This window comes from Lissotriton helveticus, chromosome 10, assembly GCF_964261635.1.
Source record: "Lissotriton helveticus chromosome 10, aLisHel1.1, whole genome shotgun sequence".
Lineage (NCBI taxonomy): Eukaryota > Metazoa > Chordata > Amphibia > Caudata > Salamandridae > Lissotriton > Lissotriton helveticus.
In genome coordinates, this window is record NC_136071.1 from 305,413,067 (window position 1) to 305,429,413 (window position 16,347).

At 45.0% G+C, this 16,347-nt stretch overlaps 1 protein-coding gene across 1 annotated transcript in view; it reads right to left on the reverse strand.

The window, feature by feature from the left end:
* The window catches only part of LOC144785175 (uncharacterized), a 133,588-nt gene extending 130,469 nt beyond the window's left edge, over positions 1 to 3,119 (reverse strand). Inside the window, exon 1 of the mRNA XM_078664236.1 lies at positions 2,840 to 3,119. Within this exon, the coding sequence (XP_078520362.1) occupies positions 2,840 to 3,016 (177 nt within the window). The 5' untranslated portion in view covers positions 3,017 to 3,119. The remainder of the gene's footprint in view (positions 1 to 2,839) is intronic.
* Positions 3,120 to 16,347: the final 13,228 nt, after the last annotated feature.

Sequence of the window (16,347 nt, forward strand, 5' to 3'; positions counted from 1 at the left end):
AGGAGAGAGACGCCACAGCAAATTCAGGTGCAACAGCTGAATATATATATTACTTTCTTCCCTTTATTCTCTGATTCAATCCGGTTTCTTCTGAAACGGACACAGACCCAAGATAAATCCAATTGTTTTATTCTTCTTTAGTCTTCTTTATTATATCTAGATATGTCCAAAACAAAGTGGTCTACAAGTGGCGTGCTCTTGCTGCTGCTGCGGTGTTGGGGGTAAAAACCATGAATCCCCTAGCAATTGTTTCACAAATTGAGACAACGCTGCACTCCTGGGGGCTCCAATTAGCAACATCCTTTTATTTAAAAGACAGCATTTCACACCACAATGCGTTTCGACATCCAACTTTTTCAAGTGGTGCCAAACTTATGTTGCTCTAATTAACAAGCCTTAAATAAAATGAAGGGCATTCTGGAAATGTAGTGCCTTTGCTTAATAAGCCTGGAAGCCCTTAAGTGAGTACCTGTACAGTGCTATTTCATATGCAGACATCCCATTTACCTAATTTTTCTGTGTGGCAGATTTCAAAAGTAATAATAATAACATAAATATAAATTCACTGAAAAAAACAAAAGTTACTGGGGCTTTATAGTTAGGCTCAGGTTTCACTTGTACAAAGTCAACAAAAAGGGGGACAATCAGGGCTTGATAAAGGTCCATCCGTACTAGCCCTGGATCATGCTAGAGGACAAGAGTGATACGGGGTTCCTTGGTGGCAGATATACCACCTGGTGTGTACTCAAGGTAATAGGGAGGTGGGGAATACCTACTTTCGCAACTAGGACCCTCACACACCCAGAAAGCTAGGTGTCATGCTTCATCATATGGGTCTTCTCCTCCTCGAGCCGGCGCTGCAATACTCGGCGGGCACCCATAAAAGGGCTCTTTATCGAAGATCTTTTGTTCCTTGCTGTGTAGGTGCAGTGGGTGTGAGGGGCCTAGAAAGATGTAGATGTGATGGCATACACCTAAATACAGCCAGGACTATTGGTTTTGTCAGGAGTTGTCTCTGTGAGCTCTGCAGAGAAGCCAAGGTTTGGATGACCATGTATTCTGAGCAACTTTTTGACCCTCTGACAGGCACTGTGAGAAACTCTCACTGCCTTCAGCCTCAGCTTTAGAGCTTTCAACCATGGCTGTTATAAACACCTGGAGCTGATCCACTTCAATGCATGCACTATACAATTTATATGCTGCATGAAAAAAAACATCCAAAAACATAACATCTTGGCAGGGCTTTAAGTGAGCTGGGTCCTGTCGGTGCTCAGCACCAGCAGTTCTACAAAGCAGGTGCTGAAACGGGTCCCTATGGGGTTCTGCATTGTTGCCCTCGGCCTCAGGGTGAAATAAAAGTCCTACGGGCACATGCATCATTGGTTTTTGCATTCGCAAACGGTGCGAATCGGTAAAATCGGCCGTTTGCGAATGCAAAAACCAATGTGTGGGATGCATCAAACTTGTTTGCACAATTCGCATTTTTTAGCATTTCTAAAAAATGCGAATGCATTTAAGGAATCGCATTTGTGCGATTCCTTAAATGGAATGCATCACTTTTTAAAAAATTGCGAAAATGGAAATTGGAAGTGCAAATTAACACGAGGTTGACCCTCGTGTTAATTTGCGAAAAATTTTAAAAAAACAAAAAAATGAATTTTTGTAACTTGCATGTTACAGACACACATGTCCTTAGGACATGTGTGTGTGAAACATCCACTTAAAAATACATTTCAGGGGTGCAGGGGGGTCCTTTGGACCCCCCCCCTGCACCCATGGAATCCATCAACATTATGCGAATCCTAATTTGCAAATTCGCAATTCCCATTGATTCCTATGGCCCTTTTGGCCCATAGGAATCAATGGGAAATGCGAATTAGCAAATTAGAATTCGCATAATATTAGCAAATCGGTAAAAAATGCGAATTTTACCGAATCGCTAATATTATTAGAAAAAATTCATGCATCCCGTTTTGCGAATTCCAAATTGCGATTCGCTATTTTTCGCAATTTGGAATTCGCAAACGGCCGAGATGATGCATGTGGCCGCTAATTCTGAATCAGTTCTACCCTTCATGGGCTTTGAAGAAACTTCAAAGAGACTCGTTCTAGTTCTTTCACAGTCTCATCATTTCAGAACTAGAGCTTTTTCAATATCCTAAACAACGAAGCCATAGTTGTTGCTTATTTAGCTTATGCAACTAACAACCAGTGGCACAGCCAATAGCCCTGCCATGGTGTAGGTGTAATGTTACTTGTATTTTATATCTGTATGTCATGCAATGACAGAAGTAGCAAAATGCCAGTCAAGCAGCACACTATGATAAGCATGTAAGCACTGGTTTTTAGCTTACATGAATTTAAGCCACACCCTTAATTACATCGGCTACACCCCTCTGAAAGACTACCTCAAGTTTTTCCATCCCACTAGAAGCCCTAATCCTGAGAATAGCCAACACTCAAGTGGAGTGCAAGATTCAGTAAAACATGTGAAATACAAACGGAAACTAAATCACTAACATGGATTACTTGAAAATTAATTGCATCAATTGTCCATGACTATCAGTATAGTTAAGGACACGAATATGCGGCCCTATAGGGACCCATTTTAATGTCCATTACAAAATGCTACTGTCGCTGAGATCCGGAGGGACCTGGCCCACTTAAAGCTCTACCTCCTATCATGCAATGCAACTGACAGGGAGCAGCGCTGCTTCTAAATCTGGGCCACCTTGTCTCAAGTTAGCGCTGCAGGGGCTCATATGTGACACAGGGCCGCTAGTCTCAAGGTGTTCTGCTTTAAATACACATTTAAACAATCTTGTCAGGCAGTACTCACAGGGCTGTCAACAATACCGGCGTCCTGTCGCTTCCTTCTGCTTTGTTCCCGCTCGTGGTTCTCATTGGCTGATGAAATTGCACTTTCGTGGACTTTCCTTGGAGGATTTACACGCGCAGCTGAGCTGATCACTGTAATCACAAAGAGAAGCAACAAGGCCGTCACCAAGCGAGCCATATCCGTCCCCTGCTCGAGTGGGTGCTAGAATGAGCACCCTGCTAGGAACAGACTCTGTTTCACCAGGACTTCGCTTCCTTTTCTTAACTTTATACGAGGCTTTCGGAGCTACGCCTTTTAATTGTGAAATCTTCCGTCTCCACCTCCAGTGAATACGTGCTTCTCCCTGAAACTTTCCAAGAATGTCAGAATAATTAGCCTTTCTAGGTGTGTCAACAGAGGCTGAGGTCTTTCACTGTCACATAATGTACCAAACCACTGAAGTGTGATTAATGCTTCAGTATTTCTAGTTTGGTGATTGTGTTCAGCAGATCAACAAACAATACAACTAAGATAACAAAAACTCAGATTTTTCTGAAAGGTGAATCAGAGTGGAAAATGAAGAGTCGAAAATAGAAAATGGGATGGAACAAGGAAGTAAAAGGAGGAAGAAGTGGGTAATGATATGTCATTTCTGTGCAAGATTTACCAATGCCCCTCGATGTTGGTGGAAATTCTGCCTGCATACAAAGGGCACTGAGAATGCCCACCAAATTTGTGGGACGTTTTTAGTGTCCATGAAGTACTCTCCGTAAAATGCTGGGAGTTAAATATGAATAGATGTAGGTAATGCACTCAATTTCTTATTATATGTGCTTATTCGTTTGTGCGATAGGTGTGCCACGCTAGATCAGTGCCTGCAAACTGTGTATCAATATATGTAAGGCCTGGAATCACTAAATATCCAGGACTCCAGCGTGCACTACAGTAAAAAAGTTTATCAATCAGACGTTTTCAAAATAACATTTATCAGTGATATACCAAAGAATTATACTTTGCAATACATGAGCTTTTTATATGATCATTCAAAATAAACATCTCATTATATCATGTACATATGTTTCATAATACATTAATACAATAAATTCTTAGAAAAACCCAATGCATTTCGGGGTCCCAGCCCCTTCGTCAGGGGTTGCTGTAATAAAGAAGAAAAAGGAAACTTAGTAACTAGGGATGCCGTGGGGGTTTTAAAGGGCTATAAGGGGTGACGATTAGGAAATCTTACCATGATCTAAGAGTCGTTTGGAGGAAATTGTTGAATATTCCTTAATTCTCTGATCAATCTAAAAAATGAGTAATAGCCAGAATTTTCTTAGGCTCATATCTTTTAAAGCGCAGTTATATAACTTGATATGTTGAAAAAATGTTACCTGTACCGTGATTGCAGGATATCTGCAAAAGATATCTACAAAAAATATATGCAAAAATATACACATGTAAGTATTTCATACATCACGTCTTGGCGTGATGCAAACAAAAAAGGGATTGTATATGGGCACCTTAGCAAATGTTTAAATGCTCACCAACGGGTCTTTTTTTTTTTTTGCCAGTATGGTTGGGAATCTAAAAAGGGGGAAAGCATACACTTTGTTTACTGCTTTGAAAGTTAATAAATTGCAGTCATGCCGAACCTAAGTTCTAATGATGTTGGAATCTTTACCTGCGAGCCTTTACGCTGTTAAGAATGGTCTTGCTTAACAACGCTTCATCGCAGTATCTGAAACATAATAAAAGCGGGAAAGACCGCGTTTATACAAGCGGTTCACACTCGGGTATATTAAATATTCCGAATGTAAAGTCAATAATTTCATTATTGCTCTTTCCGGTTGCCGAAAACGCTCGCGTCGTGTATGTTTTCAAGCCTCGTTTGCGATTCCAAGGTTTAAACGTTATTAACGTAGTCCCTTTTCTTGCGTGTGCATGAGAAGTGTAAGAATAGAAGAAGGACAATTAAATGTGTAGTAAACGGCCGCCATTATTAAGTAGTGTATGTTCATGACTCGTATTAAGTGCTAACTTCTTCGAGCACAACAATATTGGTTTTTATGGCGCAAAAAGAAGGAAGCGTGAAACAAAGATTCAGTAGTTAACCACAATTGGTCTTAAAGTCAGGTATGACATATTAGGCGAAAATTAATGAGTCCAAAACATCGAAATTGAATGTGACCTTGTTGTCACACATTACATTACTCAGTTCAAAATGATACATTATATTTGGTGAACAGTAAATGCCAATGTGAAAACATATACATAACCTGCCTATTTACATTCTAAAATACTATAAATTAATCTGCTAAGGTGAATTTAAATGTGTGCATATGTATAAACATATATGAATGTCACTGTGTATTAGAAGTCCTTAGGGGTCAGATAGCCCTAACCATTTTTGTGTATTCTCAGAGGTAACAGACCATTTCGATTTTATCATTAAGTCCATTAGGAGCCAGTGTCTGTAATTTACGTATCCAAAAGGTTTCTCGTTGAAGAAGAATTATAGCATTGTTCAAACCCAATCGTTGAGGCACATGTTCGACTATCTGAAATCGAATTTGGGCTATTGTGTGGCTTTTTTCAATCCAATGCTTCGCCAATGGGGACGTGAGGTTCTTGTTTCTTATGCGACTCTTGTGTTCAGAAAGCCGTGTTTTTAATTTACGATCTGTTTTGCCAATGTACAATAGTCCACATGGACATTTGATTGAATACACGACATGTTCAGCATTGCAATTAGCAGAGTGCCTAAGAGGTATCTTTTCTCCTGTTCTTCGTGGATGCAGTAACATCTCTCCTGTTATGACATTCTTGCAGTTTTTGCAGTTAAGACATTTCGTGGTCCCTTTATGTGTTATTGCATGTGGATCTGTTTCATCATTTACAGTGGGTTTACTGAGGAGTTCTTTGAGGTTACGTGCTCTCTTATATGCGAATAGTGGCTTCTGGGTAAACAGCATTCCAAAATCTTTTTCAACTTGTAGAATCTCCCATCGCTTATGTACTATTCTTTTTATGTCTCTTGACGCTGTAGAGTACTTAGAAACGAAAACCATTCTTTTATTCTCCGATTTGTCTCTTTTCTCCAGTAGTTGACTTCTGGGTATTACCTTGACCTTGTCTATTTGTGCCTCCACAAGCTTTCTAGGGTAGCCTCTATCCAGATACCGTTGCTTTTGTAGTTCAAGAGTTTCTTTACATTGGACTTCATCAGATGATATTCTCTTTATTCTCATAAATTGAGAAATTGGAAGGTTATTAATCAAGTTTGTTGGATGGAAACTTCCATAAATTAAAGCCGTGTTTTTGTCAGTGGGTTTTTTGTACAATCTAGGATGTATTTCATTGCCAGATATTTCAACCAAGACGTCTAAGAATGGTAGTGATGTTGAACCCATCTGACTTGTGAACTGTATCCTGGGGTCTACAAGATTCAAACTTCTGATGTTTTGGTCAAGTTCTGCAACTGGTTTCTTCCAAATAACAAAAATATCATCAATATATTGTTTAAAATATATGATGCCATCTTTCCAGGTACAATCTTCAAGAATGTAATCAAGTTCAAACTTAGCCATAAATATGTTGGCGTAGATACATGCCCCAGGAAAACCCATGGCTGTACCACTCAACTGAGTGTAGTATTCTTCTTGCCATATGAAATAACTGTTGTTTAGACAAAATTCTAGGAGTTGCAGTATCAAAATTTTGGTTTCTTCAGGTTTGTCTGTTGCGAGGAGGGCCCATTCCATGGCCTCCAATCCTAGCTTATGAGGGATAGACGTGTATAATGATACCACGTCTATCGTACATATTGTCAAACTTGTACCTTCTTCCAATTCGATAGCAGAAATACTCCTCAGAAAATCTGAGGTATCCTTTAGATATGTTGTCCATTTACAAATAAAGGCTTGCATGTGCGCGTCAATAAAAATACCGACGTTCTCAAAAATTGATGAGCAGCCAGACACAATAGGTCTGACTAGAGGATCGAGCAAATGTTTGTGCACTTTCGGCAGAAAGTAAATCTTCGGTCTTCTCGGGAATAATTGCTTCAAATACCTCTTGGTGTTGTTATTAATCCAATTCAATTCCTCTGCTTTATCCAGAATTGTATCCAAAATTCGTGCAATTTCTATTGTGGGATCTTGCGCAAGTTTAGCATATGTTCTGCTATCCTGTACGTGTGCATTGCCTTTTTGAATGTAAAACTCTGAGTCCATAATAACAAGGCCTCCCCCTTTATCCGCCTTTTGGATGGTAATCTCTTTGTTGTTGGCCAAGGCGCAGATTGCGCTGTATTCAGCTCTTGTCAAATTTTTTAAATTGCTCCTGTAATGTATTTTACTCATGTCTGCCTTAACCAAGGTTTCAAATGTATCTAGAGTCTTGTGAGATACTGGAGCCATGAAGTTACTCTTGGGCTTGAATTGCTCTGTAGTATTATCCGATGTTTCTACTGGGTTCAAAATGGTGAAGAAATATTTCAGACGCAATATCCTCATAAATTTGAAAAATGAGATCTCAGCTTCAAGTTCGTTGGTACGATAAGTGCTAACGAAAGATGGTCCTTTGTTCAGCAATCTTTCCTCAAATTTAGATAATGGATATTTGGAAATGTTTATGACTAAGTTCTGTTCTGACTCCGTAGACCTGTCTTCTTGGCTTGTTCTTTTTCCTTTGCCTTTTCCTCTTCGCGTTTTCTTTCGCTGACTTGCATTGCTTCCTGATCTGGAGGTTTGTTGCTGGGCGTGCCCTTCTCTAAAAAAGGATCCGATGTTGATGAAGATGCCTGATCAGGTGCTGTGGATTTTTGAAGTTCCTTTGTGCGAGATTGTTGTTGGGCTAAAGGTTGTCTGGAAGTGTTTGCTTCACTGTCCGATACCACACTTTCCTGTGATGATGTTGTTTGTTGTTTTTTACCGGTGAAACGTCTAGTGGCGTACACTTCGGCCCAAGTATAGGCCTCATTCAACTTATAATCAATCGTATCGCGTTTAAACTTACGCAGTTTTGTTTTCTGTAATTCCTTTCCGTATTTCTCCAGTTTTATTTCTATGTCCTCCAAATATTTATTCCATGGCTCTTGTTCCATCTTGGCAGATAATTCCTTTTTGACATTAAATATCTCTTCTTCCAAATCTCTTATTGTTTTAGCTAATTCTTCCACCAATAGTAGGATCAATTCCAGGGAACACTTGTTTAATATTTCAAACCATTTCTCCATGAACTGTGGATTGTTATTCAGTCTGTAGAGCATAGGTCGTATGGCCAATCTGAGACCTCTCAGAATTCTTTTTACACGGTGGTACTGGATAAGTGTAGACGCATGTAAGCGTTGGTTTAGTTCTCTTTTTGAAAGATATTCCAATTGTTTTAACTGCTGTACTACAGAGCCTCCTCGGGCATCGAAAGTCTTAGTTTCCTTAATTAACTTATAGACTTGAGTTGCATATGAGCATTTTGGCAACACTATACGTTTGTTCTCTATGATCACACCAAGGGGGATATTCACAAGGCCTCAACTCCGATGTATCCCCACCTTAACGCATCAAAAGTGGAGATAGATTTAACACCCCATTCACGAGCTGGTGCAAACTGCAGACATCGCCTGTATACCCACGATAACTGCCCCAAAATTTATTTCCACAGTGGACACCACCAACCAACCCTAATGAGATGCAGAGTAGGCATTCCTGTGCAAAAACACATGTAACAAGCATGCGTCCATGGAACATTGAATGCGTCCGGCTGCCGCCTGGATTAAATCCCTCGCGCACACCGGGTCGTGCGGCAGAAATCTTCACGCCACCCTGAACCTGTGCTAGGCTCCCTCTCCAGCCGGTTCTTCTAACATACAGTGTGCAGCTATACAAGGAATGTGAACCTTGTCATCTCTCCTGGGCGCACCGCGCTGCGGGCGCTTTGCCGTTGGATCTTTTTACAACGTGATCCAGAATTACTGTTCCACAGTTTCATTTCTTTCCTGCAACCCCCCTTGTTCGCGGTGCAGTGAAAATTGTATCCAGTCCCCGTCCTGAGGAGAACCGTCATTTATCCTGGTTCGAAACGCGTTGACCCCCAGCCTGTGCTAAAAGAGAGGGGTGCAGCTAGGGATTAAAATAATCCCACTTGTGTGGGCCCTTGCGTGCAACCAGATATAATACCTAAGTCACAGGTTCTGTGAGACAGGCAGACAGTTGTTCCACCTTCAATTCCGCCTGTCCACTGGTGTTTCAGTTTATAGGACTGGCTTGTGCTTTATATGTTGAATATTTTCCAATTTTTAATCCATGTGATATGTATGTATTGTATTCTAAGTTGCATTTTGGTGTCATGTAATTTGTTGATGATGCAGTATTCATGTCTGTAATTTCTGGACCTATTGTGCACACAAATGTTTGTTTTTGCATTTGACTTTGCTGTTTCACGACAGCGTTTTCTTTTTGGATGACATGTATGTTTGAATTTTGTAATTTGAATGTAAAACTAATTAAATATTCTGCTAAATAATTAGCCTGGCCACGCAGTACTTATGGGCTGTGGGGGTTTCAATTAGGATTCAAAAGTTTCCTGGCAAGCCACTTTGTTCTGTTTTTTCAAGTATTGAGGTCCAGGCTGGCCAGTTGTTAGGACCCAAACCTTCTTGTGTTCACACTAATATAAAATGGCCATTCACAATTTGAAATGGGGTATACACAGTGTCAAGATTAAAACATTTCCCAGTGCATACAGTGAGATGTTCCTTTTACTTCATTTTCTCCTGCTGGAAAATGGAGTTCATTGTATTAAAATTTGTGCAACCTCTACTGACAAAGGTTTAGCAGAGCAGTTCAGTCTCTTTAGAATCCGGTCAACATCCCTGTATCCTTGAAGACAGGTGGATCTTTAAAAAAACGGACATGGACTTTGAGAGGTTTACTTATGTATTTATTTGCAATTTTATATAGCATGAACAAGACACACCAGAACAGCTGAGGAAATCCATATGTGGGTGGTACAAAGCAGCACCCTAAGATGTTGAGAGGATAGAAAGGGACTTAGCTCTTGCAGATTGTGATTAACATTGTGCAGAACACTTTCTTCATTTTCTGCACAGTGTTAGAGAAAATAGAAAGGTGGGTGACCCACTGACCCTCTCTGCCCAAAAGCCCCTCTGTCATGGGCGTCATTCAGGGGTTGCAGTTGAGACCTGTGGCTTGCTCTCTGCGACCTCTGGCACTGCCTTTGCGACCCCTGATCTCAGAGGCGGCAAAGTCAGTGCCAGGAACACAGGGGCAGCTCGTCCTATTGGATGTTGGTTGAGGCAGCCCTTTCCATATTTTCAGTCTTTTTTTTATTACACTAATAGTGAATAATGTATTATTCACTATTAGTTTAGTAAAAACATGGAGTTCAGTTAGGTGGAATATGACTCTATTTTGCAACTGTGGTAAGTTAAAAATGCTTTTAAATGTATGTTGTGTGCGTGCTTGCGGGTGAGGAGTCCATATTTAAGAGAGAGTGTATGTATGAGTGAATGTGTGTGCATGAGTAAGCATGTGTTTGAGTGAAAGTACAGGGCAAATGGCATGTGCTCTCACTTCCGCTAATCCTGACATTTTGGTGAATTGACGTCCATGCCTTCTGTGAATTTATATTATGTATGAGTGCTTTGAAAAACAACAGTCTGACGAGACAGCTATCTCAACGGATAGATCTTAAAACAAAAAGAGTTGAAACAGCGACAAATTTAAAGGGGCATGCAAAAAAGAGGCTGGTGTGTGTATAATGAAGCAGATCGAGCAGGTTTCTTTGCCTGTCCGCACCCAAGCCTAACTCGATTTGGCCTCGTCTAGAATAAATGTCAGACGCACGTGCAAATCTCAACCATCAAACTTTTGAGTCCATTTTCGATGGAATTCATTACAACTCAACAGTGTGCTTCCAAAGAAACATCAACACGTTTAATGTACCTACCAAGAAAGACATGCATGCCTTCCGTGTGTGTGGGCCGCACAGGAACATTGCCCGGGCAGCGCGTCACAGGACGGCGCATACCGCAGAATTACCCTGCACTTTGCGTCATCCCACCGCACTGAAGCAAGCGAGAACCGGAAGAGGGCGCTTGCACAGATTAGAGCATGGCACTACCTCAGATGCGCATCTGTCAAGCATGTATGCACAGTTCAGATTATATAGAACCAACGTACAGTGTGTGCAATTCAAGGACACCATCGTATTACAATGGGGGATTGCCACGAAGCACTATAAACAGACAAAGCACTGTACAACGAATATGATTCCATGGCTTGTAATTTAAATAATGAATGTTTTTACATAAACACCCGGCTTGAGTTTTCTTCTTCCAAAAGAAAAGGCTTGCAGTAATCTGATAGGAGTGTTTTTTGCTGAACGTGCTTATTACCCAAGCCTCTCCTGCAATGATGCTTGCAGCGTTAGAGTGAGGTTAAAGGCAGCCAGACTACATTAACAGGACGCCTGCCAGAGACACAGGGAAAGATAAGGTCTGAGCCACAAGACCTCATTTCTGCTGCCACGAGCCAGTAAACGCAAGGCACAACGCAAGGAGTGTTTCTTGTGATTTATGTTCCAATGTAAATTGTAATCTCTCGAAGAGACTACCGTCACCAGCCCGCGTACTGGAAGCCTACAACCACACTCGGATATACAACACGCGCTGTTACTCTGCCCCACATAATGCACAAATAAGAGCAAATCGCTCGCCAGGAAGGAAGGGAGAAGGCTTAGATGTTCTGCTTTTTTATGTTGAATTTCCCCAGGGGCTTTTTGCTGCTGAAACCTATAAAACTAGCGCGGAGGCCTCCCACTAAAAGTTAAAAAAACAAGTTTGAAGAGGAGGCAGCAGGGGGGGAACATCCTTTACAACGCAACTTTTACCACGCAGTGCCTTTACGACGCAACTTTTACAACGCAAACCATTACAACGCATTGCGCTTGGGGGCGCTCTAGGATAGGGAATAGGTTTAATGTACTATCCAACACCTTTCCTACTATCCACGGGGACGGGAGTTGGAATAGTAAATTAAACTATTCACTATCCAGCGCCCAAAAGCACTATGCGTTGTAAAGGCATGCGTTGTAAAAACAGCGTTGTAAAGGCATGCGATGTAAAAGCATGCGTTGTAATGTCATACATTCGCAGGGGGAGGGGAGAGAGGAGGGGGCTGTGCTTCCCTTGAGGGAGCGAGCAAGAACCATCTGTTAATTACAAACAGATGGTTTCAAAGCTCTCTCCCGCAAGGGAAGCGCCAAAAGTGCACGCGTTGCCATTCAAAGCAATGCAATGCGGCACATTTTTGCCTGAAAAGGAGAATCGATTGCTAAAGGTCTTTTTCCTAAGCAGCGCATGCGCTCTGTGTAGGCGAGACCTAAAAACCACAACACCACTTTCACAACGAACTGCCAGATTTGCGATGCGAAACCAAAACAGGCGATAAGCCGCAGTAGCAGCAGGGAATTATCACCTGCTTTTTGTCTGGTGTTAAGCAGGACGACTACCTGCAGCTTAAAAGGAGCCCAGCCAAGACAGGAAGACCCACAGGTGCCATGGAGACAATGATCATGCAACGTGGATACCCATGAGGATCACAGCACCCACAGCAACCACCCTATGCCCGCCACCACCCCCAGGACCCCCAGCTTGCCAACTGACCAGACACGTAAACACGACCAGTGGGAATCCGGCCGTGCCATGCCTATGCCCACAACCCAGCCACGGCATGGCACCACAGACGCACAATAGCAGGATGTGAGGAGAGGCATGGAGCAGGCATGTGTGAGAGCGGCAAGTGACCTAATGCCAGGTGTGGCGTGGAGGTGGCGGACAGACCTCTGAGTGCAAACCACGGAAATGGACATGTGGCGAACAACTGCTGGTGCATGGAGTATAGTGGCCAGTGGACTCTACCATGACCCCACAGGCTGAGGGGCAGAACGTGGAAATGTCACACGTTATGCCCCCCGCATGCGCGTGCTTAGTGGGTCGTATCTGCGTACGCCAGGCCTGCGTAGGGGTGTGAATAAAAAGCCAGTCGCACTGGACTTAGTTCTCATTCAGAATGGACCACACATCAGCCAGGGCGGCGCCTTTCAGCCCACCACGAGTCCTGCGCCGAGCCCGGCGGACCCTGTGTCCCTGAGTGCTTGCTGCACCCCGTGCCGCTGGTCCCCAGACCCGTCATGGCTAGCCCTGTGCACCACGAGGCTCCGCTCACCTGCCTACACCTGCATGTGTCAAAGAGGGCTCTCCACGTGCCAGCGCAAGCTCCAAGTACCAGTCCAGCGACCTCTGCTTCAGCTCAGTGGGTCCTACATATGGAACTGTGTCCTGATTTCTGAATGGCAGTGACCCCAAGTCCGTGCCATCGGCCAAGGCACCAGACCCCCTTCGACCAGTGAGGCATAATTCCATATGTCAAGCCGGCTACACGAGGAGCCACTAACCCTGTTCAACGCCAGCCGAGGTGCCACTAACCCTGTTCAACGTCAGCCAGCTACACAAGGTGTCACTAACCCTGTTCAACAACAGCCAGCCACACGAGGTGCCACTATCCCTATTTAACGCCAACTGGCCACATGAGGTGCCACAAACCCTGTTCAATGCCAGCCGGCTACACGAGGTGCCACTATCCCTGTTCAGCGCTAGCCGGCTACACACGTTGCCACTAACCCTGGTCAACGCCAGCCGGCCACACGTGGATGAGGGCACAGGCCTACCCTGCGGACCAGTTGGTCCCACATCCAGCACTCAGTCACGAATCATCAATGGCAGAGTTCACACCAGTGAATGCACGGAGAGGAGTAAGAGGAAGATGCGGCTCAGTCCGGACGAAAGCTGGGTCGGAGTCACAGAGGTGTTCGAACACTATCAACGTCTGACCTGGTGCCATCAGCACTGTCCACCGCAGGTCCATGTCCTGTGGTGCCACTGAACCTGAACTAGGCAGGCCGGTTGGGCCATCCAACCAAAGCCGGCGACACTCTGTGAATGGGCCGTGCTGACCGCTGCCTCAGGCCTACCCTGCGGTCCAGTAGGTCAGACATGTGGGACTGTGTTTTGGGTAAGATGTGGAGGAGTCCACACCATTGGACATGCCTCATTGAAGGCGGGCTCCCCTAACAGCACTGGTGCCACTAACTCTGTGCGCAATGAGACATGGGCACTATCTGGTTGGACCTTGGTGGGGTGTGAGTCCATGGCCTGGTGGTTTCCGGCATCTCCATCAGGCTGGACCAGACTTGGTGTCCGACATGTGTCTGTTCCATTCATCTCCACCACAGTGACTGTTTCAGTGTGGTCCTGCACCCTGCATCATGCCCTGGGGGTACACCTCCCACTGTCCACCGTTACAGTCTGCAGCATTTTCCTTTTACATTTATGGAAACCTGCTCTACAATCTTGACCCTGCCCCAGTGCCCCGCAATCAGCATCCTGTGGCGGTAGACCGGTGCAGGCCGCTGTGCATCCAGGGCCACTAACGCTGTGCAGCACAAGTCATGGGGCCTTTAATTGTGAATGGTTGTGCCCTTTGCGATGTACACTGTTGTTGATGTCTGACTGCACCAGGCAGCCCTTGCTGTCTGAAATGCATATACCCCACACACATCCAACAAAGGTGTCACACAGAATGTGTGCCATTTAATAAATGTGGCCGTGGGCACGTGCACAAAGCCATTCACAACATCTGAGCAAGTATGTCCGTGTGGTCATTGTGTCATGGGCCCTGCAACATCACAGTGTGCTGTCTTCAGCGGACGTTCCCATGTCACCTCAGTGTTGGAAGTGACCCTGGGCATGTACCTCCGCACGCACCCCCCCGCATGCACAAGTGGCGTGTGCTGATCTGGAGTACCTCTGGTCTGCGCAAGGGTGTGCTGATTCGGCAGGGGGAGCAGGGCATGGCTCGGACCTGGCCTTGGGCAGGAAGTACGGTAAGTGTGTCTCTGTGTTGGGGTGTAGTCTCCACCAGGGCCACATTAGTCTATGTTGCAATGTGCATGCACCAGGAGGGTGGGCCCGCACGTACGGAGACATGTAGGTGCGCAAGTCCGCTCGGGGTCTTGGCACATGCCTGCCAAGTGTTATGTGTGTCAGCCCTGCGGATGCATGAGTCGGGTGCCTGTCATCATTTGCAGTGCAATCCCAGCCAGCCATGGCCTGTACACCTGTATCCGCCCTGTCCGGTCCATTGGCCTACATTCCTGTGGCCGCACACCTTCAAAGGTCAGGGTCCCAGTGTTCCCAGAGTCGCAAACATCCTACCACACCCACGCCAGGCCCTGTGCTTTCCCCGTATGCTTGCAGATTGTGAAGTTACTGTAGGGATGAAAGGTCCTTTGTGTGGACTATCAGGCGGTGGTACATCTGCAGCTCCGAGCAGGAACTGGCATGGGGCCAACACCCCCTGACAGATACAATAGCATTTGGTTGCAACTCCCACAACAAGCACTGCCCGAAGTGAGACCAACGTGTACACATCCCACACGCAGTAGTCCTTGGTCGTAGTTGGTGTGCATGAAATGGCCTTCACACGTACTCCCACCCCACCCCGGGCTTGCACCCGTTGCACTCAGACACTGCTCATTGCACCAAGCTGTGCCATTTCATCCACAGGACAGGCGCAGGGCAAGCCAGTGCCGCTTCTAGCAGAGCCAATGCAGCAATGGCAGACCATCCCAGACAAATGCTCGGATCCAGTCACGTGGACCTGTACTGTGGATGTCTGCTGCATGTACTGGCAGTCTTGCGGATCATTTACCGGCTGAGCTTCCGCCTTGCGGACTTCACCTGCGTTCAGCCTGTGTTGCATTGTCACTCGTGCATATTCGAGTGGTCCATGGGTGTCTGCCTCTCCAACGTAACGGTAGCTGACCTAGAGTACAATGTGTGTGAGCGCCCTCTGTTGGCCCACGACCAGGAGTGTCACCGTGATTCCTGTTTATGGCATGCATGGATGTTTGGCATGCAGGCTGGGAACTGGACCTGGGAGATTGCACGAGTTGTCACGTGCAGTGAGCAAATTGAGCCACTACTCGATTGGCTTTGGTGCACATTGGATCCAGTGGTTGAAGTCAGCACCTCTGTCCGGGTCAGTGGATGGATTATGTCGACCACATGTCATATGTTGTGGACGATGATCGCTCATTAGAGATCTTGGCCTACGCAGCTGCACTCGCATTCATGGACGAGGGACAAGGTACCTGCAGCCACAACAGGATGTGGTCCATTGCAAGTGTCCTGACACTTGGTTGCATGTTGGGGATCTGGTCACATGTCCCAAGTCGACAGTGGACATGGCTGCATTGGCCTGGACTCATGATCCATGCGCGGAGAACCGACGCGGGTTGCCACTGACTTGTGTTGGTGATGGCCTCCCCGAGGTTGCAATGGGCGCTTTCCTACGTTCCTTATTCAGACTTGCTGCTGCATTGGTTGGCATGTTATGCCACTTCTCTTGGCCATACTGAAACGCACTTGTTGATAAAGTGTCCGCTCT